This window comes from Melospiza melodia, chromosome 2 (genome assembly GCF_035770615.1).
Source record: "Melospiza melodia melodia isolate bMelMel2 chromosome 2, bMelMel2.pri, whole genome shotgun sequence".
In the NCBI taxonomy this organism is placed as follows: Eukaryota; Metazoa; Chordata; class Aves; order Passeriformes; family Passerellidae; genus Melospiza; species Melospiza melodia.
The window spans coordinates 562,933-585,410 of NC_086195.1; the positions used below are offsets into that span (position 1 = coordinate 562,933).

At 62.8% G+C, this 22,478-nt stretch overlaps 1 protein-coding gene across 2 annotated transcripts; it reads left to right on the plus strand.

Moving 5' to 3' along the window:
- The first annotated feature begins 125 nt into the window (after positions 1–125).
- Positions 126–21,132, plus strand: PGAP2 (post-GPI attachment to proteins 2). Of its 2 annotated transcripts, none has more exons than XM_063180019.1 (6): positions 126–201; positions 2,893–3,066; positions 4,179–4,431; positions 8,400–8,506; positions 19,269–19,377; positions 19,853–21,132. In XM_063180019.1, the coding sequence occupies exons 2-6, from the start codon at positions 2,902–2,904 to the stop codon at positions 19,981–19,983; spliced, it is 765 nt and encodes a 254-aa protein (XP_063036089.1). In that variant the 5' UTR covers positions 126–201; positions 2,893–2,901; the 3' UTR covers positions 19,984–21,132. The 2 variants fall into 2 exon arrangements, with proteins under 2 accessions (XP_063036089.1, XP_063036098.1); XM_063180028.1 differs by having other exon boundaries at positions 8,400–8,494.
- The last annotated feature ends 1,346 nt before the right edge of the window (positions 21,133–22,478 follow it).

Genomic DNA, 22,478 nt, shown 5'->3' on the forward strand with positions numbered 1-22,478 from the left:
CCGCGAGGACCAATCGTGCGTGGCGGCGCGCGGGAGCTGTGCCCCGCCTCTAAAAGGGGCCGCAGCGGGTTTTTGGGGCGGGGGAAGGAGAGGAAGAGGTGGGAGAAAGGGAGGAAGAGGAGGAGGCGGAAAAGGCGGAGGAGGCGTGGTGGGGCTGCCGGGCTGGGCCGGGCCATGGGGCAGCGCCACGGGGACTGAGCGGTGAGCGAGGGCATGGGGGTGTTGGGGAGGAGTCCCAGGGAGAGTCTCTGGGGGAATGTGGGGTGCCCCGAGGGGTCACTCACTGCGGAGCCTGGGGGTCTTGGGGCGGGGGGCGCCTGCGGGGACCCCGGGGGAACGGGGGGTGCCCGGAGAGGGGTCTAAGAGGGTGTGCGGTACCCGGGACAGCTCTCGGGGTGCTGCAGCCCCTCTCCTGCAGGACAGGTCCGGCCATTCAACACGCGGTACAAAAGCTTTGCCTTTTATTTGCCCTCTTTGGGCGAGACCCCCGCGCGGAAGGAGGGCAGGGGCTGCGGGGCTCCTGCCGTGGGGTCCCCGGGGTGTCCCACGGCACGGGGAGCTGTGGCTCCGAGGGACGAGCACGGTTTGGGAGGCTCCATCCGCCGCCCCGGGCTGTGGGGAGCCCTCGGGGGGTCCCGGGGAGGGGAGCCTGGGCCGGCCGGGGACCCCCTTCCACACCCGGCCCTTTGGAGCTTCCCTTTCTCTTTGTTTTTACCCTCAATAATTCTCTCAGTCCGTGCCCGGCAGCGCGGATGTGGCTGAGCTCTGCGTTCGTTCTGTGGCCCCTCGGTGCTTGGGGTCGGTGCCTTCCCTGGGGTCAGTCCCCCGTTGTGGGGGGCTTTTGGTGCGGGTACAGTGGCCGTGTTCCCCGGGACACTGCCCAGACGGCTCAGGGATTGTCTGTAAATCCGATTTGTCCCGCAGCCGGGCTGTGGGATCCATCCCAGCCTGATCCCTTGGGGCTGAGGGGATCCCTTGGGGCTGGGGATCGCTGTGCCTGTCCCCGCGTTCCCGACCTGACAGCCCGGTTTTGTTGTGTGGGGCTTGTGCTGCCCTGACCCTGCAGCCGGGGGTGTGCGGAGCCATGGAATGTCCTGAGGAAGGGGAACCCCAGGGATCCCCCAGTGCCAGCCCTGCCCTGCCCAGAGCCCACCAAGCCCAGCCTGGGCATCCCTGGCAGCGCCGGCCAAAGGCTCCTGGAGCTGTGGCAGCCTCGGGGCCATGCCCATTCCCTGGGCAGCCTGGGCAGTGCCAGGAAGATAGGAAGAACCTTTCACAATATCCATCCTAACCCTGCCCTGGCCCAGCTCCAGGCAGCGCTGCCCATGCAGGGCCGGGTGCGGCGGGGCGAAGATGGGTTGTGGAGCCGGAGCTGAGGCAGCCGGGGCTGTGGGAGCCGGAGCCGGGGAAACCGGGCTGTGGAGCCGGGGCTGAGGCAGCCGGGGCTGTGCCGGAGGAGCTGCGGCTCCCGGCGGGACTGACAGCGGTGGCCCGGCTGTGTCAGCGCTGCCCCGAGCACAGGGAATGGTCTGGATGGATGCCACGGGACAGGGTTCACGTGCCCTTCCTGCCAGATCCCTCTGGAGGGTTGCAGGGAACGGCCCTGCTCTGCCCTGCTCCCTGTTCTCCGTGAGTCTCGAGGTGCCTGTGTCCACACAATGGGATTTCTTTGGCTGCCCATCCTGCAGCTGTGGGGTCACTCAGGGTGTGAGGGGCTGAGCTGTGTCTGTGGGGCCACTCAGGGTGTGAGGGGCTGAGCCGTGTCTGTGGGGTCACTCAGGGTGTGAGGGGCTGAGCTGTGTCTGTGGGGCCACTCAGGGTGTGAGGGGCTGAGCTGTGTGTGTGGGGTCACTGAGGGTGTGAGGGGCTGAGCTGTGTCTGTGGGGTCACTCAGGGTGTGAGGGGCTGAGCCGTGTGTGTGGGGTCACTGAGGGTGTGAGGGGCTGAGCTGTGTCTGTGGGGCCACTCAGGGTGTGAGGGGCTGAGCTGTGTGTGTGTGGGGTCACTCAGGGTGTGAGGGGCTGAGCCGTGTCTGTGTGGGGTCACTGAGGGTGTGAGGGGCTGAGCTGTGTGTGTGGGGTCACTCAGGGTGTGAGGGGCTGAGCTGTGTCTGTGGGGTCACTCAGGGTGTGAGGGGCTGAGCTGTGTGTGTGTGGGGTCACTCAGGGTGTGAGGGGCTGAGCTGTGTGTGTGGGGTCACTCAGGGTGTGAGGGGCTGAGCCGTGTGTGTGTGGGGTCACTCAGGGTGTGAGGGGCTGAGCCGTGTGTGTGTGGGGTCACTCAGGGTGTGAGGGGCTGAGCTGTGTGTGTGTGTGGGGTCACTCAGGGTGTGTGGGGCTGAGCCGTGTGTGTGTGGGGTCACTCAGGGTGTGAGGGGCTGAGCCGTGTGTGTGTGTGGGGTCACTCAGGGTGTGTGGGGCTGAGCCGTGTGTGTGTGGGGTCACTGAGGGTGTGAGGGGCTGAGCCGTGTGTGTGTGTGGGGTCACTCAGGGTGTGAGGGGCTGAGCCGTGTCTGTGGGGTCACTGAGGGTGTGAGGGGCTGAGCCGTGTCTGTGGGGTCACTCAGGGTGTGTGGGGCTGAGCTGTGTGTGTGTGTGGGGTCACTCAGGGTGTGAGGGGCTGAGCTGTGTGTGTGTGTGGGGTCACTCAGGGTGTGAGGGGCTGAGCTGTGTCTGTGTGGGGTCACTCAGGGTGTGAGGGGCTGAGCCGTGTGTGTGTGGGGTCACTCAGGGTGTGTGGGGCTGAGCCGTGTGTGTGTGGGGTCACTCAGGGTGTGAGGGGCTGAGCCGTGTGTGTGGGGTCACAGCCCCACCTGTGACTGATCCCCACCTTGTCACCTTGCCCAGAGCAGGACAGAGCACCCAGGTCAGACATTGGTTTGTTTATTTCCAGGTTTCCAAGATGCTGCAGGTCCCGCTGCCGCTGGATCGGGACGGGATCCTGTTCCGGCTGCGTTTCACCACGCTGGCCCTCGGCACTGTGTTCTGCCCCCTCTTTGGGTTCCTCTTCTGTGTCATCTGGTCTCTGCTCTTCAACTTCCGTGAGACGACTGCGACCCACTGTGGGGTGAGAGACTACCTGGGGGAAATCCGTGTTCCTGGGGAGTGACAGAGCTCCTGTGTCCTCCTGGGCTCCGCTCCCTTCTCCTGGGCTCTTCTCTCTCCTCTCCTGGCCTCCTCTCCCTCCCTCTGGGCTCCCTTCTCCTCCTGGGTTTGTATCAACCTTCTGGATTCCTCTCTCCTCCTCTCCCTCCTTCTGGGCTCCTCTCTTGGGCTTTCCCACCAAAGTTTTCCAGAATCCAGAGCAAGCTGCATTGTTTCATTGTGGTGCCTCAGGACCGGCAGCAGCAGGTTTGGCTTTGTGCTGGGACTGAAGGCAGCTCAGACTGGTCAGGCTGGTGTCTGGACTGGGCACGCTGGGGGTTATTGCAGTGAGGAATAAAGGTGGGGAAGCTGAAGGGAAATACATCATCCTGGGGAGGGGTTGGTGCAGAGCTGCTGCCCCAGGTCTGCTGGAGTTCAGAGGAGCCACAGGTGTCAGGGAGGGAGGGCCTGGAGCTCCATGTGGGATGGGATTGGGCTCAGGGCTTTCAGGCTGCTTGATGAGCAGCTGGACACGAGCTGGAGATGGAGGGCAGGAGACATCTCACTCCAGCAGGAGAACTTCAGCAGGGCCTGGAGTGCCAGGAAAGGGGGAATGGCTTCCCAGTGCCAGAGGGCAGGGCTGGGTGGGATCTTGGCAATGAGGAATTGTTCCCTTTGAGGGTGGGCAGGCCCTGGCACAGGGTGCCCAGAGCAGCTGGGGCTGCCCCTGCATCCCTGGCAGAGCCCAAGGCCAGGCTGGAGACACTGGGGCTGGAGCAGCCTGGGACAGTGGGAGGTGTCCCTGGGCCTTAAGGTCCTTCCAACCAAAACTGTTCTGGGATTCTCTGGACAATCAGGAGTGTAAAAGCAAGAAACCTGAGCAGGTACCTGGGCAGGGCCCCCCAGCACCCCAGGACTGCCCCAGCAGGGCTGTGGGATCCACAACCCCGTGGGATGGACCGGGACACTGCCATGATACATCCCGTGGCTTTGGGGCTAGGAATTACCTCGTTGAGCATTGCAGAAAGGACAGTTTCAGCGCGTGGAAGGGCACGCTGTGCATGCCTGGCCCCACGAGCCCGTGTCCCCCCGCAGGTGCCCAACTACCTGCCGTCCATCAGCGCGGCCATCGGGGGCGAGACCCCGCAGCGCTACGTGTGGCGCCTGTGCATCGGCCTGCACTCGGCGCCGCGCCTGCTCGTGGCCGTGGCCTACTGGAACCACTACCAGAGCTGCCACTGCCCCCACCCCCGCTACCTGCGCCTGTGCCACGTCACCCTGCTGCTCAACCTCGTCGAGAACTTCGCCCTCCTCATCCTCACCTACGTGTCCTCCACCGAAAACTATGGTAGGTGTCACCCCCTGCCCACCCCTCTCCCTGCGGCTGGGAGAGAAAACAGTTCAGAGCCCCCAGGGAGTCCATTGGAGTTAGTGGTTATAGAGGAATGAAGGGTGCGTGGCATGCAAATAGCTCTGCTTTTCCCACAGTTCTTGGTTGCTGATGCTTGGTTGAAGCCCTGGGTTCAGGTTGGGGATGGAGCCTGGACCAGGCCTTGGCACCTGGCTCCACCCATGTGCCCAGGCCTGATCCAGGGCTGAGGTGGGTCAGAGCTCATGCTGCTTCCCCTCCATCCCCACAGCAGGGCTGGGCTCTGAGCTTGCTCTGCTCCAGCTGCCTTCACATACCCTCGCCAGGAGTTTCTGGGCAAAATTTCATAGAATCGCAGAGTGCCAGACTGGTTTGCATTGGGAAGGGACCTCACAGCCCACCCAGTGCCCCCCCTGCCATGGCAGGGACACCTCCCACTGTCCCCAGTGTCCAGCCTGGCCTTGGGCACTGCCAGGGGTGCAGGGGCAGCCCCAGCTGCTCTGGGCACCCTGTGCCAGGGCCTGCCCACCCTGCCAGGGAACAATTCCTCATGGCCAAGATCCCACCCAGCCCTGCCCTCTGGCACTGGCAGCCATTCCCTGGGTGCTGTCCCTGCAGGCCTTGTCCCCAGTCCCTCTGCAGCTCTGCTGGAGCCCCTGCAGGCCCTGCCAGGGGCTCTGAGCTCTCCCTGCAGCTTCTCCTCTCCAGGTGAGCCCCCCCAGCTCTCCCAGCCTGGCTCAGAGCAGAGCGGCTCCAGCCCTCTGATAGCTCCTGGAAACAGAATCAGAGTTGTTCAGGATAAATCCATGTATCCAGAACCTGGCCATGACAGACTGGGAAATTCTCTTCCCCCACATGGTCTCATCTCAGAGGAACACAAGTGCCAGTGCTGGTCTGCAGCTGCTGTTTCATCCTAAGATCTGGAGGAGGCACCAGGGGTTAAGTGGGGAGCACTGAAATGCAGGAGCCAGCAAGGTGGTGCTGTTGCAGTGGGAACACACCCTGTGCTGGGCTGTATCAGCAGGGCTGTAATGTGTTGGCTTTTCCTGCACAGCAGGATGGTGATGATGGATATTGTGTCCAGCTGTGGGCTGCAGAGGGACTGGGGACAAAGAATGGAGTGCCAGGGCAAGGCGAATGGCTTCCCAGTGCCAGAGGGCAGGGCTGGGTGGGATCTTGGCCATGAGGAATTGTTCCCTGGCAGGGTGGGCAGGCCCTGGCACAGGGTGCCCAGAGCAGCTGGGGCTGCCCCTGCACCCCTGGCAGTGCCCAAGGCCAGGCTGGACACTGGGGCTGGAGCAGCCTGGGACAGTGGAGGATGTCCCTGCCATGGCAGGGGTGGGATGAAAAGGTTTTTAAGGTCCCTCTCAACCCAAACTGTTCTGCGATTCAGGGCTGTGGTGCTTTGAGCAGAGTCTCAGGATCTCCCGCAGCCTTTGGGGTGAGGATGCTCTGTGGTGGATCCCAGTGACTGGGATGGCAGGGCAGGAACCTCCTGCTGATGGAGGTCTGTCAGTGATGGAGAGAGACAGGGAGACTGACTCTGTGATCAGAATCCAATTTTATTGTGGGATACAAACACTTATATACTATTTCAGGGAGATTAGTAATGTGTACTGCAATAGTTAGGCTAAAATCACACACACAAACTTATGCATATAACAGCATCTCTTGCTTGCAGAGTTTAATGGGATTTTCTTTTTCTGGTAAACCTGTCTGATTTAATCTTCTTACAATCTAGGCCTAATTTTCAAAGTTCCGTTTGCTTTTGCCAAGGCATCCTGTTATCAAATCTCTTATGTTAACCAGGTCCAAAGTGCAGCATCTGTCTTGTGTCCCCCAACATTCCAACAGAGGTCTGTGCTCTGGGACCTGTCCCTGTCCCACTCACACTCCTTGTCTCCTGCCAGCTTCCCTGTCCCCATGGTGAGGTGTCCCAGTGCCCCTCTCATGGCAGGGTCTGCAGCCTGACCTGCCCCAGGGGCTTCTCCAGCTTGTCCAGGCCAGGGCCCTGCCCTTGGAAATGCAGGTGCTGCTCTGAGGTTTGGCCAGCAGGGCCAGCCTGGTGCAGAGCCCTGGGAGCTGAGGCTGACCCACTTCCTGGGATCCTCACCCCAGACTAATCCCCGGCCCTGGGGAAAGTTTCAGCCCTGAGCTGCCGTGCTCAGGTTAATCATCCCTGCAGGACACCCCGGTCTGACCTCTCCCCATCCCTGCAGGGCACCCTGCCCTGACCTCTCCCCATCCCTGCAGGGCACTCTGCTCTCACCTCTCCCCATCCCTGCAGGGCACCCTGCCCTGACCTCTCCCCATCCCTGCAGGGCACCCCGGTCTGACCTCTCCCCATCCCTGCAGGGCACTCTGCTCTCACCTCTCCCCATCCCTGCAGGGCACCCTGCCCTGACCTCTCCCCATCCCTGCAGGACACCCCAGTCTGACCTCTCCCCATCCCTGCAGGGCACCCCGGTCTGACCTCTCCCCATCCCTGCAGGGCACTCTGCCTTGATCTCTCCCCATCCCTGCAGGGCACTCTGCCCTGACCTCTCCCCATCCCTGCAGGGCACCCTGCCCTGACCTCTCCCCATCCCTGCAGGACACTCTGCCTTGACCTCTCCCCATCCATCCCTGCAGGACACCCTGCCCTGACCTCTCCCCATCCCTGCAGGGCACCCTGCCCTGACCTCTCCCCATCCCTGCAGGGCACTCTGCTCTCACCTCTCCCCATCCCTGCAGGGCACCCCAGTCTGACCTCTCCCCATCCCTGCAGGGCACTCTGCCCTGACCTCTCCCCATCCCTGCAGGGCACCCTGCCCTGACCTCTCCCCATCCCTGCAGGGCACTCTGCCCTGACCTCTCCCCATCCCTGCAGGGCACTCTGCCTTGATCTCTCCCCATCCCTGCAGGGCACTCTGCTCTCACCTCTCCCCATCCCTGCAGGGCACCCCGGTCTGACCTCTCCCCATCCCTGCAGGGCACTCTGCCTTGATCTCTCCCCATCCATCCCTGCAGGACACCCTGCCCTGACCTCTCCCCATCCCTGCAGGGCACCCTGCCCTGACCTCTCCCCATCCCTGCGGGACACCCTGCCCTGACCTCTCCCCATCCCTGCGGGACACCCTGCCCTGACCTCTCCCCATCCCTGCAGGGCACTCTGCTCTCACCTCTCCCCATCCCTGCGGGACACCCTGCCCTGACCTCTCCCACCTGCTGGCACCTCACTCCTCGCGTGCTTCCCTTCCCCTGGCATGGAGAGGGCAGACAGGGATGGGCATTGCTGGTGTTCACGTGGTTGGGAATTCAGCCTGAGGTTCAGCTTCTGGGGAAGGGAAGTTCTTTTCAGAGCAGCACTTGTGAAAATCTCTCACCTGAAGGTGCAGGGGTTGTGTGGGGCCTTGGGAGCAGCTCTGCCTTAGCCTTGCTCCAGCTGCTTTCCCAGCCTGATCCTGTACCTGGGCTAGTCCAGCTATGCACAAGGCAGCCTCAGGCTGCACATGAGGCTGTGATGCTGCTAGTGGGCAGTAGGTAATACAGGGGGACAGAAGATGGACTTTGGACTGACTCACTCTGTACCCCCTCCCCATTCCTCACTTTCTCTGTCCCTAGAACAACAGTGGCAATGCTGAGCTGCTCCCAAGTGTCACTTTACAGCTGTGTGAAGCTGTGGTTCCAAAGCACAGAAACACCCTCCAGGCACTTTGGGATAAGTCTTCCAGGCACTTTTATCCCCTTCCAGGCACTTTTATCCCCTTCCAGGGGGCCCTGAGGCAGCAGGAGAAGGTTATGGAGCCGTGCTGTGCCTGTCTCCTGCCAAGACCCCACTGGAGTCCCAGCATCACTAGAAGTGCTGGGGCTCCCAGCAGAGCACAAAGCCTTCCCAAATCCTGCCCCACATTCCCCTTGTGCTCCTGGCTTGGATTGAACAGGAAACCTGTTGTTTGTCAATCCAGCAATCCACGAAAATGCCTTCATCGTGTTCATCACGTCGGCCCTGGGCCACATGCTGCTCACCTGCATCCTCTGGAGAATGACTAAGAAACACACAGTAAGTCCCGAGGTACAGACACTTTCCTTTCTTCTCTCTGTGCTGGGAGCTGGGAGGGGGCTCTGGGGCCGTGCTGGGAGCTGGCAGGGGGCTTTGGGCTGGCACTGAAGGGCTTTGGCTGTCCTTGCTTGTGAAGGTGCTAGGGGAGCCAACGGCAGCAGGTGAAATGGAAGAACTCACCAAAATCCATTTACCAAAGCAAAACGGGAAGGAAGCTTTTTATTTCCTGTTTTCTTGTTTTATCACAGAACCACAGAATGGTTTGGGTGGGAAAGGACCTTAAAGCCCACCCAGTGCCACCCCTGCCATGGGACATGGGACACCTCCCACTGTCCCAGGCTGCTCCCAGCCCCAGTGTCCAGCCTGGCCTTGGGCACTGCCAGGGATGCAGGGGCAGCCCCAGCTGCTCTGGGCAGGGAAGGATTTCCTCCCAGTATCTGATTAAGTTTTCATTGAGAGATCATATTGGAAACCCCTCAGCATCCCTGTGGGTTGGGATTGCTCATCCCTTCTCCATGCCTGTTTATAAACTGAATTTGGCTTCCCTGTGCTGGGCATTGCTGGTGCTGCAAGCTGGGAGCAGTGGGCAGCAGGAGTTGTTCTCCCTTTGCTCCAGAATGACTGTGAGCAGGCTGGCTCTGGCTCCTCTTCTGGGGAAGGGTCAGGGGGTGCAGGGGCTGCCTGTGGGGGCAGCGGGTCTGGGGGAGGATCCAGACAGGGACTCCTGGTCCCATTGCCTGGGTGCAGCTTCTGTGTGGTTTGTGGTGTGAGTCCTGGGCCTTGGGCAGGACATCCAGTTCGGTCCTGGATTATGGGGCAGGTGGGCAGGACATCCAGCTTGGTCCTGGATTATGGGGCAGGCATGCATGACATCCAGCTTGGTCCTGGATTATGGGGCAGGCATGCATGAGGTGCCAGGACCTGCTTCTGTATGCTTTCCTTCACCTATGGATCTGGACTGCCTGGAATTGTCTGTCCTTTCCCCTCAGGATACTTCTCCCCAGCTGATCCCAGTCCAGCACTCATGGTCCCTGTGTTAAATGGGGAGGGGTCCTGGATTTGTGGTGCCCAGGAAGATGTCAGTTTGCAGAGCAGAGCCCGTGGGAGGTGTGTGCCTATGTCCCAGGCTGGGAGGATGCCAAGGGCTGGAGAAGCCTCTCCCAAGGGACTCTGAGCAGGACTGCAGGGCAGGTGCTGTGCCTGGGGATTGTGTCCCAGCAGGATGAGTGCTGTGGGGCTGAGCTCTGCAGTGCTGTCAGGATGAGTGCTGTGGGGCTGAGCTCTGCATTGCTGTCAGGATGAGTGCTGTGGGGCTGAGCTCTGCAGTGCTGTCAGGATGAGTGCTGTGGGGCTGAGCTCTGCATTGCTGTCAGGGTGAGTGCTGTGGGGCTGAGCTCTGCAGCCCTGTCAGGATGAGAGCTGTGGGGCTGAGCTCTGCATTGCTGTCAGGGTGAGTGCTGTGGGGCTGAGCTCTGCAGTGCTGTCAGGGTGAGTGCTGTAGGGCTGAGCTCTGCAGCCCGGTCAGGATGAGTGCTGTGGGGCTGAGCTCTGCAGCCCGGTCAGGATGAGTGCTGTGGGGCTGAGCTCTGCAGCCCTGTCAGGATGAGTGCTGTGGGGCTGAGCTCTGCAGTCCCAGCAGGATGAGTGCTGTGGGGCTGAGCTCTGCAGCCCTGTCAGGATGAGTGCTGTGGGGCTGAGCTCTGCAGCCCTGTCAGGATGAGTGCTCTGTGGCTGAGCTCTGCAGTCCCAGCAGGATGAGTGCTGTGGGGCTGAGCTCTGCAGTCCCAGCAGGGTGAGTGCTGTGGGGCTGAGCTCTGCAGTCCCAGCAGGATGGGTGCTGTGGGGCTGAGCTCTGCAGCCCTGTCAGGATGAGTGCTGTGGGGCTGAGCTCTGCAGTCCCAGCAGGATGAGTGCTGTGGGGCTGAGCTCTGCAGTCCCAGCAGGATGAGTGCTGTGGGGCTGAGCTCTGCAGTCCCAGCAGGATGAGTGCTGTGGGACTGAGCTCTGCAGTGCTGTCAGGATGAGTGCTGTGGGGCTGAGCTCTGCAGCCCTGTCAGGATGAGTGCTGTGGGGCTGAGCTCTGCAGTCCCAGCAGGATGAGTGCTGTGGGGCTGAGCTCTGCAGTCCTGTCAGGATGAGTGCTCTGTGGCTGAGCTCTGCAGTCCCAGCAGGATGAGTGCTCTGTGGCTGAGCTCTGCAGCCCTGTCAGGATGAGTGCTGTGGGGCTGAGCTCTGCATTGCTGTCAGGGTGAGTGCTGTGGGGCTGAGCTCTGCAGCCCTGTCAGGATGAGTGCTGTGGGGCTGAGCTCTGCAGTCCCAGCAGGATGGGTGCTGTGGGGCTGAGCTCTGCAGCCCGGTCAGGATGAGTGCTGTGGGGCTGAGCTCTGCAGTCCCAGCAGGATGAGTGCTGTGGGGCTGAGCTCTGCAGTGCTGTCAGGGTGAGTGCTGTGGGGCTGAGCTCTGCATTGCTGTCAGGGTGAGTGCTGTGGGGCTGAGCTCTGCAGCCCTGTCAGGATGAGTGCTGTGGGGCTGAGCTCTGCAGTCCCAGCAGGATGGGTGCTGTGGGGCTGAGCTCTGCAGCCCGGTCAGGATGAGTGCTGTGGGGCTGAGCTCTGCATTGCTGTCAGGATGAGTGCTGTGGGGCTGAGCTCTGCAGCCCTGTCAGGATGAGTGCTGTGGGGCTGAGCTCTGCAGTCCCAGCAGGATGAGTGCTGTGGGGCTGAGCTCTGCAGTGCTGTCAGGATGAGTGCTGTGGGGCTGAGCTCTGCAGCCCGGTCAGGATGAGTGCTGTGGGGCTGAGCTCTGCAGTCCCAGCAGGATGAGTGCTGTGGGGCTGAGCTCTGCATCCCGGTCAGGATGAGTGCTGTGGGGCTGAGCTCTGCATTGCTGTCAGGATGAGTGCTGTGGGGCTGAGCTCTGCAGTCCCAGCAGGATGAGAGCTGTGGGGCTGAGCTCTGCAGTCCCAGCAGGATGAGTGCTGTGGGGCTGAGCTCTGCAGTGCTGTCAGGATGAGTGCTGTGGGGCTGAGCTCTGCAGCCCTGTCAGGATGAGTGCTCTGTGGCTGAGCTCTGCAGTCCCAGCAGGATGAGAGCTGTGGGGCTGAGCTCTGCAGTCCCAGCAGGATGAGTGCTGTGGGGCTGAGCTCTGCAGCCCGGTCAGGATGAGTGCTGTGGGGCTGAGCTCTGCAGCCCGGTCAGGATGAGTGCTGTGGGGCTGAGCTCTGCAGCCCTGTCAGGATGAGTGCTGTGGGGCTGAGCTCTGCAGCCCTGTCAGGATGAGTGCTGTGGGGCTGAGCTCTGCAGTCCCAGCAGGATGAGTGCTGTGGGGCTGAGCTCTGCAGTCCCAGCAGGATGAGTGCTGTGGGGCTGAGCTCTGCAGCCCTGTCAGGATGAGTGCTGTGGGGCTGAGCTCTGCAGTCCCAGCAGGATGAGTGCTGTGGGGCTGAGCTCTGCAGTGCTGTCAGGGTGAGTGCTGTGGGGCTGAGCTCTGCAGCCCTGGCAGGATGAGTGCTGTGGCCCCAGATCCACATTCCTGGAGCAGCTCCTGCTCTGTCACCACTGCTTATCCTGCCCTTCCGCCAATTCAGCGAGCCTGTCCTGCTGCCTGACTCCAGAGACCTGGGAAAGAAGCTTCCAGCAGCTGTTTGGCTGCAAGTCTCCTAAGGAAAGGGACTTGTGGAGATTCTGAGGTTCTCCTCTCTCCCTGGGAAGTGATCTGTTCTTCCTGCTGATATGGGAATAGAGGGAGTTCACAGTCATTCCCTGGCAGCTTTCCCACAGCTTCCTTTATTTCTGTCATATTGTTTTGGCTTGCCTTTTTTCTGGGTGAGACCTCCCAGGCCCCAGATCTCCTCCCCTGCCACATCACCCCTGTGGCTGGTTCATCTCCCCTGCAATGGACAGGGGTGAGGCATCCCAGATCCTGGGCTCAGCTTTAGGCCCCTCACGGCAAGAGAGCATGTGGAGGGCTGGAGCACGTCCAGAGAGGGGAATGGAGCTGGGGAAGGGGCTGAAGGAGCTCAGCCTGGAGAAACGGAGGCTCAGGAGACCTTGTGGGTCTGCACAGCTCGTGACAGGAGGGGACAGACGGGGGTTTGGGCTCTGCTCGCAGGGAACAGGGACAGGACAGGAGGAATCAGCCTCCAACTATGCCAGGGGAGGTTCACATTGGATATTGGGATAATCACTTCCTCGGCAGGGCTGTCCAGCCCTGACACAGCTGCCCAGGCCAGGGGTGGAGTCCCATCCCTGGAGGTATTTCACAGCTGTGTGGGTGTGACACTGGGACATGGATTAATGGTGGCCTTGGCTCTGCTGGGGTGCACTTGCACTCAGTGCTCGCAGAGGGATTTTCCAGCCTCCTTGTTTTCTGTGACTCTACCCATGGGCTGAAGGAATCTGCACATCCACGAGGGGAAGGGCAGGGAGCGCGGTGCCACCTTGGCTGAGCATGCCACCACCTGGCACAGTGCCACCACTCGCTTCCTCCTCCCTTCCTGGAACACCCCTGCTGGTGGAGGGGAGCCGCCCTCGGGCTGCGTGGTCCCCCCAAAGCTGGGGGGTTCCCCGAGGAGACAGGAGGCGTCCAGGGCCAGCCCTGACCCGAGGCCACCGGGGCTGCGGTGTCCCTGTGCCAGCTGCGGTGTCCCTGTGCCAGCTGCGGTGTCCCCGCCCGCTTGGTGCACGGCCACAGGATGGAGCTGTCGCCCAGGTGACGAGTGACACGAGGATGACGGGTCAGGGAGGAGGAGGAGGAAGGCGCGGCGGGGTGACACAGCTCCCGGGCCGGCTGTGTCGGGGTGAAGGTGGCACAGTGCTTGTCACACCACCAGGCGTCCCCTTTGGCTAAGGGACTCGGGTCACTGCAGCAGCCGCGTCCCCGTGTCCCGTGGTGGCCTTGGGCTGGTGCCACCAATGCCTCCCATGGATCCTGCGGGCCGAGCGGGGTCTCCTGGGGATTGTCCCACTCTCTGGCCCTGGGCAGGCTCGGCACAGCTCCTGTGACACCCGTGGTTTGCTTGGCTCGGCAGGGTGGGACACAGGAGGTGCCACTGCCACATCCCTGCCACATACAAGGCTGTGCAGTGCTAGTGAGCTGCCCAGCCACGCTCGTGGGGCTGTTTTAGGCCAGGGCACAGCTGATCCCTCTGTGTGCATCACCTTGGGGACAGACTCTGGCTCGGTTGGTGTCCCTTGTGGGGCCTCTGTTCACATGTGCTGCCCCCAGCCCTGGAGCTGGCGATGGCAGGAGGGGACAGGTGAGGAATGGCTCTGGTCCCACGGTGTTCTGTCCTTCCCTCCTCCCCAGCAGAGGGTCCCAACACGGTTCAGGCTCTCCAGGGCCAAACCTGGGACCAGGACAAGCTCCGTGTGGGGAGCTGCAAGGAGAGGGGAGCAGGGGGGCTGTGCCTTTCCTGCCCCACAGCTGGCACTGCTTTAGGTGGGGGTTGAGCTCCCAGGTCTGGCATGGTAGGAGGGACAGGAATTGCTCTTGCAAAAGCTTCTCGTGTCTGACGGGGCTCCTGTTGCAACTGGTGTTGTGTGAGGGCAGGAAGGTGCAGAGGAACTGGTTTGTAATGGGGAAGTACAGGCGGTTTCCAGTTTCGAGGTGGCAAATGGTGAGAGAAAGGAAAATAAAGCTCTGTGGGAGGGGAGAAGAGAGAAAGCAGGACAGAGAAAAGGAGGGGAGGGGGCAAAGCAGGGGAGAGAGATTCTGTGGAAAAGGGAAATGGAGCCTGGCAGCCTACAGCTATTGCTGATCACTGCACCCTGTGCTTGGTGCTTGGCCGTGGCATGGCAGTGCCCACCTGGGCTGGCAGCTCTGCTGTTCCTGGCTGCCTGCTCGCCCTTAAAACCCTCCTTCCCCCAGCCCTGAGTTGCAGAGCTGGGCACTGGGGCAAAGCAGTTTCACTTCTTGTTTGCAAACACACTTTCACCACCCCCAGCTCAGGGCTGGTGGCCCCAGCACTCACCAGTGTGTGCATGAGGTGGGCACCAGGCTGGCTGGCTCAGGAGAGCTGCAGAGGGACTGGGGACAAGGCCTGCAGGGACAGCACCCAGGGAATGGCTGCCAGTGCCAGAGGGCAGGGCTGGGTGGGATCTTGGCCATGAGGAATTGTTCCCTGGCAGGGTGGGCAGGCCCTGGCACAGGGTGCCCAGAGCAGCTGGGGCTGCCCCTGCATCCCTGGCAGTGCCCAAGGCCAGGCTGGGCACTGGGGACAGTGGGAGGTGTCCCTGCCATGGCAGGGTGGCACTGGGTGCTGAGCCCAGCCCAGGCTGCACCAGTGCAGAGGCGCAGGAGGAGCCTGTGGGGCACAGCTCCTGTGTCCCCTGGGCCCAGCTGAGCCCCGGAGCTGGAGCAGGGTGTGAGCTGTGAGCTGTGGCCCTGCCAGCGGGGCCCTGTGAGCAGCAGGGACCACAAGCGCCCTGGTGACCACGCGTGGTTTCAGCCCAGCTCCCTCAGCGCCCCCGGGAGCGCTGCTGCGGCTCAGAGGAGCCCTGCGTGAGCAGCTGAGCTCCGTGTGGGGCCCTCTGCACACCCGGAAACCCTCCAGGGAGCTGGGGCTGTGTGTGACACGCGGCCCTGCAGGTGCCACCTGTCCCTCAGAAAGGGATGGTGGCTCCTGGGCAGAAGCAGGGCCTGGGCGCTCCCTGCAGAGTGAGCTGTTGCTGTTTGACTTAAGATCACTGTCAGCCCTGTCCCAGTCAGGAACTGGGGGCTAGGCACAGTGCTTCTGCTCTCTGGAGGCAGTGGAAGAAGCGGGAGGCTCCTGTGGTAGCTCACAGCAGCCACTCAGCCCTCACAGCTGCATTTGCAGGGCTTGGGGCTCCTCCAGGGTGGGGGAATGAGAGCCCCAGTGCCTTCTGTGGGCTGGGAGCAGCATGCAGAGTATGTCCATGGGCTGGGGGCAGCATCCCAGAGTGTGCCCATGGGCTGGGAACAGAGTCCCAGAGTGTGCCAAGGGCTGGGCAGGGAGCAGAGTCCCAGAGTGTGCCCATGGGCTGGGAGCAGCATCCCAGAGTGTGCCCATGGGCTGGGAACAGAGTACCAGAGTGTGCCCATGGGCTGGGAGCAGCATCCAGAGTGTGCCCTGGGCTGGGAGCAGCATGCAGAGTGTGCCCTGGGCTGGGAGCAGCATCCAGAGTGTGCCCATGGGCAGGGAGCAGCATCCCAGAGTGTGCCCATGGGCAGGGAGCAGCATCCAGAGTGTGCCCAGGGCTGGGAGCAGCATCCAGAGTGTGCCCATGGGCAGGGAGCAGCATCCCAGAGTGTGCCTATGGGCTGGGAGCAGAGTCCCAGAGTGTGCCTATGGGCTGGGAGCAGAGTCCCAGAGTGTGCCCTGGGCTGGGAGCAGCATCCCAGAGTGTGCCCATGGGCTGGGCTGGGAACAGAGTCCCAGAGTGTGCCCATGGGCTGGGGGCAGCATGCAGAGTGTGCCCATGGGCAGGGAGCAGCATCCCAGAGTGTGCCCATGGGCTGGGAACAGAGTACCAGAGTGTGCCCATGGGCTGGGAGCAGCATCCAGAGTGTGCCCTGGGCTGGGAGCAGCATGCAGAGTGTGCCCTGGGCTGGGAGCAGCATCCAGAGTGTGCCCATGGGCAGGGAGCAGCATCCCAGAGTGTGCCCATGGGCAGGGAGCAGCATCCAGAGTGTGCCCAGGGCTGGGAGCAGCATCCAGAGTGTGCCCATGGGCAGGGAGCAGCATCCCAGAGTGTGCCTATGGGCTGGGAGCAGAGTCCCAGAGTGTGCCTATGGGCTGGGAGCAGAGTCCCAGAGTGTGCCCATGGGCTGGGAGCAGAGTCCCAGAGTGTGCCCAGGGCTGGGAGCAGCATCTCAGTGTGCCCATGGGCTGGGGGCAGCACCCCAGAGTGTGCCCATGGGCTGGGCAGGGAGCAGAGTCCCAGAGTGTGCCCAGGGCTGGGCAGGGAGCAGAGTCCCAGAGTGTGCCCCCAGGCTCTCTGCTGCAGCCGCTCTCTCCTCCCTGAGCTGTCCAGCCTCCTGCTCCTGACTCACCTTTGCCTGCTGGGGAATGTGCCTCAGCTCAGGCCTGCCAGCTGGGCACTAAATATAATTCCCTGTGCTTTTCTGAGCCAGACACACATGCAGCCACGGCGGGCTGGGCTGGCTCTGTGACACTGCTTGCCCCAGCCTGTCTTGCCAGGAGGAAGTTGGCAGCTCCAGCTGTGCCAGCCCAGCAGCCCCAGCCAGGCCACAGCGGAGCCTGGCACCAGCTCAGCTTGGAGCACCCATCCTGGGCATTTTCTAACTCCCCTTTTTCCTCACAGGCAGCCAGAGTTTGATGGCTTCTTGCCAGGGTGCTTGGAGCTGCCAGCTCCTCTCCAGGGCTCTGTCCTGGGAGTTGCTGGTCCTGTCCAGGCTGAGCAATCCCAATTCTCCCAGTCTTTCCTCACAGCAGAGGTGCTCCATCCCTCTGATCTCGGTGCCCTCCCTGGGGTGTCCCCGGGTGCAGGATCCCCACAGAGCTGGGGCTGTGGGAAGCAGGGACAGTGCCTGGCACTGCCCGAGCCCCGAGCAGGGCAGTGGGTCCAGCCCACAGCAGCGAGGGGATGGGCAGCTCCTCATCCAGCAGCTCCTGGAGCTCCCGCCATGCTCCCCAAAGGCCCTTTCCCTTGCTGCTGCAGCGGGGCAGGGTGGCACTCCAGCTCCCACATCCCCCATCCCAGCATCCTGCCCGTGCCCCTGCAGTGGCCTTCTGAGGTGCCACCTTCCAAGCCAGCTCTGCTGAGCCTCCTGGCATGTCACCAGGTGCCCTGTGATCCCCTGGCACCGGGCTGAGCCAGCTGTGCCCTGCAATTAGGGACTAACACCTAATTATCCGTGTGATAATCCCCGGCTCAGACCGGCAGAGGGGGAGCTCAGGGTGCACCCAGAGGTGCAAGGGCACTCTGGTCACCCGGGGTGGCTCCCCCAGGGTGGCAGCAGGACCGGGGTGTTGGGCAGGATGGCCTGTGATGGTGTTCACAGGGGTCTTAGGTTGAGGGAAGAGACAAGAATATTGACTCCGTGTTCAGAAGGCTTGATTTATTATATTAAATATATATATATACATTAAAACTATACTAAAAGAATAGAAGAAAAGGTTTAATCTCAGAAGGCTAGCTAAGCTAAGAACAGAAAAGAATGAATAACAAAGGCAACTGTCTCGGACTCTCTGAGCTAGCTGGGCTGTGATTTGCTATTAATTATAAACACCTAAGATGAGCTAATCAAAGATCTACCTGTTGCATTCCACAGCAGCAGATAACCATTGCTTACATTTTGTTCTCGAAGCCTCTCAGCTTCTCAAGCGGTAAAGTCCCCAAGGAGAGGGTTTCCCTGGGGAGATGTGTGCGACCATGAGCGAGGCGTTCCGTGCGGGAGCGGGGCCCGGGGGCCCGGGCAGGGTGCGTGGGTGCGGCGGGGCCGTGCCGGGGCTCAGCGCAGCCCTTCGCTGCCGTGGCGGCGCGGTGGCAGCGCTGTTCCCATCCGCTTTTCCGGTGTGAAACTGGCTCTGCGCTCCCGGTGCCGCCGCCGCCGCTCGCACCCGCGCTCGGCTGGGCTGGGCGGCTGCTGGCCCGAGGGACCGGCGGTGCGGGCAGGCAGGCAGGGCCAGCCCGGCCCCCGTGGGCTGCAGGTGGCGGCACCCGCGTGTCCCCGCGCGGCGAGGTGCCCGTCAATCCGTCCTTCCTCTCTGGGTTTTCCTCCCTGGCACGCGTTGTGGGGGTAACGGAAAGTGTGATGGGGCAATTTAAATTTTCCTTGTTATCAGCGCTCCCTCAGAATGGAATCTTTGTCTCATGAGAAGCGTCAGGCGAGGGGGAAATTCCCCTCCCACCTGCAACAGCCAGGGCTGTCTGTGGTATCCCCAGCCCCTTCTGTGGGGCTGTCCCCCCTTGCAGCCCCAATGCTCATTGGGCTCCAGACACAGCTTGGGGTTCCCTGCCCCCCAGGCTGCAGGATCCTTATCCATGACCCTCAGGGTGATGGGAGGAAGAGGCAGGAAATTGGAGCCAGCACCTGCTGTGCCTGCCGGGGGTCACTGCACCCCCAGCCCCAGCTTTGGGGTGCTGGGCACTGGGCTGGGAGCCTGTCACAGGGGACAGGCCTGGCCCCTGGCTTGTCACAGAGGCTGAGCCCTGGGGGACAGAGTGGTGAGCTGCGAGTGTGGGGCTGCTGGCAGCATCCCCGTGCTCTGTTCCTGCCCCATCAGAGGGGGTGCTGGGGGGCAGGATGGGGCCCCTCCAGTGCCAGGGCGTGCTGGGCGAGCTCTCCAGCGCAGCACCCGCCCCAGCTGCCGCCCTTCATGTGGTTTCCTCCTCCCTGCTGCTGTTGTGGGTGAGGGGGTGCAGCACCCGGTGAATTCCCTGTGCCCTGGGGCCATCTGCTGCCACCCGGGCCCGGGGATCTGCCTCTGCTAGAGCCTTGGCCCATCCTCGAGGGGCCCCCTGAGCACCCCAGCACCAGGGGCACCTTATGTACTGGGACCCCATGGCTCCCTCACACCTGTGTCTCCATGTAGGTGTGAGCCCCAGGGCACAGCCCTGCCCCAGCCACCCCTGGGGCTGGCCTGGGGGGCTCTGCACGAGGGGCCGGGGTGCGGAGACCCCCGGGGCTGTGTGGGGCCAGGGCAGAGCTTCCCTGGGATGGGCATGGCATGGCATGGCATGGCATGGCATGGCATGGCATGGCATGGCATGGCATGGCATGGCATGGCATGGCATGGCATGGCATGGCATGGCTGCTCTGGCATCAGCCAGCCCTTGGCCTTTTCCAGGAGCGCAAGTCGTACAAGTGGAAGCAGCTGCTCTTCTTCTTCACCTTCATCACGTTCGCGTTCGCCGTGTGCGTTTACTTCCACCACAACTGGTACTGCGGCCCTGGAGGTGAGGGGGCTGCTGGGGGGCGCGTGGGGAGGGGGCTGGGTGCTCCCAGAATCACTGAATCACAGGATTGTTGAGGTTGGAAGGGGTCCCTGGCATCAGCAAGTCCCAGCTGTGCCCCATGCCCACTTTGTTCCCAGCTCAGAGCACTCAGTGCCACCTCCAGGCCTTCCTTGGGCACTTCCAGGGATTGGGCACTCCAAACCTCCCCGGGCAGCTCCAATGCCTGACCAGCCCTTCTATGAAAAAATTCCTTCTGGTGTCCAAGAATTCCTCCTGATGTCTAACATCCTCCTAATGTGATGCCTTGCCTTCCAATCCCAGCCCAGGGAAGCTCCAGGTGCCCAGCCACGCTTCTTCCCTGGTGGGGCCCAAGCCCCCCAGCCCCTGCTCTGCTGTCCCAAACAGAGGCAGGGCCCCAGCGCCCGGGGCCGATGCAGCTGTGGGTGCCCCTCACCTGCTGTGCTTCCTCCCCCAGTGTACACTGTCTTCGCCTTCCTGGAGTACCTGGTTGTCCTCTCCAACATGGCCTTCCACATGACTGCCTTCTGGGACTTCGGCAACAAGGAGCTGGTGGTGAGCTCCCTGCTGGAGGACAAGCACTTCTAGGCAGCCCCGTGCTGGGGCTGCCCTTCCCTGTGCTGCTGCAGGAGGGCTGCCTGTTTGCTGTGGAGCTGCTGCGAGGGTCCTGCCGAGGTCCCCGAGTGTCTGTCCCTCCTGACCTGCAGCTCTGCTCCAGGGGAGCTGGGGGCTCTCCCAGGGAGCCCTGTGCTGGCTCCCTCCAGCTCCAGGAGGGCAGGACAGAGCAGGAACAGGGACCTGCTGCTTTGGAGAATGCTCCAGGGAGAGCAGGATGCTGGTCCCAGTGTCGGGGCATGGGGGTCCAGCCCTGCCCTGCCCTGCCCTTTCTTGGCCTGGGGGGTCTCACGGTTCCTCCTCCAGGCTGGGGGTCTTGGGGCAAGTCCTCAGAAGGGCTGGTGGCCTTTTGGGCTGGCTTCAGGCACTGCTCTCTGACTGGACTGGGACAGGTCCTGGCCCACGTGTGCCTGAGTGCCCAGGAGGGGAGCAGGAAGGTGCGGGGCCGTGCAGGGACTGCCTGGAGCAGGGTGGGAGCACACAGGGCACAGCAGGTGCTGGGAGCATCCAGGTCTCACTCCTGCCTTTCCCAGAGGCCCCCCAGCAGCACAGGCTGTGCCAGGGGTGCTGTGCCCGTTCCAACCCAGTCTGAGGAGGAAGGCTGGGTGTGCTGGTGCTGCAGGGCTTTGCCCCAGCGTCCCCATGGCTTCCCCTGTGCCGTGGGGCTGGAGCTGGGACCTGCTGGGGTTCAGCAGTGCCCCCAGTGTGCAGCCCTGGCTGCCAGGGCACAGGGGACATGGCTGGATGGCAGATGGGGACTGACAGTCCCACAGTGCTGCTGGAAGGGGCACCTGGAGCTGTCTTGATTTTGGGGAGATCTGCACTTGCCAGGGCCTGTCCCAGCCCACGGAAGGACCAGTGTGGGTCCCCCCCTGCCCTTCACCTGAGCACAGCCACCACCGAGAGTCCCCTGGGATGTCCCAGAGCTTTTCCCAGGGTGGGCAGAGCCTCCTCCAGCGGGAGCTGCGGGGCCCTGGCAGAGCTGGGGCCGGGCTGGCTTTGAGCAGGTCCTGCTGCACGTGTCCATCGTCGGTGTCCCCATCCACGGGCTCCATCCGTGTCCCTGCATGTGTGTGGCGCCTTGGCTTTGAGGCGGAAATAAAGCACTAAGTATTTTTGTGAGCTCCTGGCAGCTTCCATAGCATTTCCACCTGGCCCAGCCTGGCACGGCCCTGGAGCAGCCAGCAGGTCCAGACCAGCACCATGGGCAGGCTGGGGGCTGGAACGGGGTGCAGGACACGGACCCTGGGCTACGGGGCTGCAGTGTGGGATGTGGACCCTGGGTGATGGAGCTGGGGTGCAAAATGTGACCCCCTGTTCTGGGGTGTAGGGTGTGGATCCCTGGAGCTGGGGCTGAGGATGCAGATCCCTGCAGGATCTGCTGTGGATTGCTGGGGTGTGGAATGTGCATCGTGGGTGCTGGGGTGTGGGGTGTGGATTTCTGGGGTGTGGAATGTGCATCCTGGGTGCTGGGTGTGGATTGCTGGGGTGTGGGCTCTGGATCCTGCTCCTGGGGCTGTGGCTGGGCCGTGTCCCTGGGTGCCGGGTGAAGCCTGGGAAGGCTCAGCAAGGCTGGGAACTGGTCAGGAGCTGGGCTGGAGGCGTGGGACTGAGCCCACCCCGCAGCTGGCGGCCCCACTGCTCCCCGCCCAGCTCCTGGGGCCGCTCACTTGGCCGCAGATCCTGCAGATCCTATGGATGCTGCGGGGCCAGGGCCAGCCCAGCCCCGGGGACAGAGCCTGGAGCCAGGAGGGCTGGCCCTGCTGGGGCTGGCACTGCTGGGGCTGGCACTGCTGGGGCAGGGGAGCTGCCGGGGCCTTGCTTCCCCCTGTCCCGGGCCGTGGCGGGGCCCTGCCCTCGCTGCAGCCGCCCCAGGAGCAGCTGGGAGGGGAAGAGCCATGAGCTCATCCTGCTGTGCTGGGCCAGGCCAGGGCTGTGTCCTGCTCATAGCATCACAGGGTCCCCTCCTCATCCCAGCACCCACTGCTACACCAAACCCCACCAGGATGGCACCTTGCCAGCCCCACTGTGGCACCCGGACGTGGCCCTGGGGATCCCCACCGTGGGAGCAGGACATGGCTGTAGGGATTCACCACAATGGGAGCAGGACACGACTGTGGGGATCCCCCTGTGGAAGCAGGATGTGGCCATGGAAGTCCATCACAGTGGGAGCAGGATGTGGCCATGGGGACCATCCCACAGCCAGACCAGGACAGGGCTGTTGGATGCTCACGGTGGGAGCAGGATTTGGTGCAGCAGGGACCCAGGAGCCCGTGGCTGTGCAGTGGCCCTGGGGCTGCATCCCCTGGCCTGGGCTCCCAGGGTGGGCTCTGCTGGCCCCAGGAGGCTGCAGGAGGCCGGGCCGGGCCGGGCTGGGCCGTGGCCGGAGCCCCCAGCCCCGCTGCCCACGCCTGCCCGGCTCTGGTGCCAAGGGGAGCAGGGAACAAAGGCGGCTTGTGGCGGGCGCC

Bases quoted from the DNA above. Each gene is read 5' to 3' on its own strand.
- PGAP2 (XM_063180019.1), top strand. From the start codon at position 2,902: ATGCTGCAGGTCCCGCTGCCGCTGGATCGGGACGGGATCCTGTTCCGG. The intron at 3,067-4,178 runs GTGAGAGACTAC...GTCCCCCCGCAG, and splicing joins CGACTGCGACCCACTGTGGG to GTGCCCAACTACCTGCCGTC. The intron at 19,378-19,852 runs GTGAGGGGGCTG...TTCCTCCCCCAG, and splicing joins CTGGTACTGCGGCCCTGGAG to TGTACACTGTCTTCGCCTTC.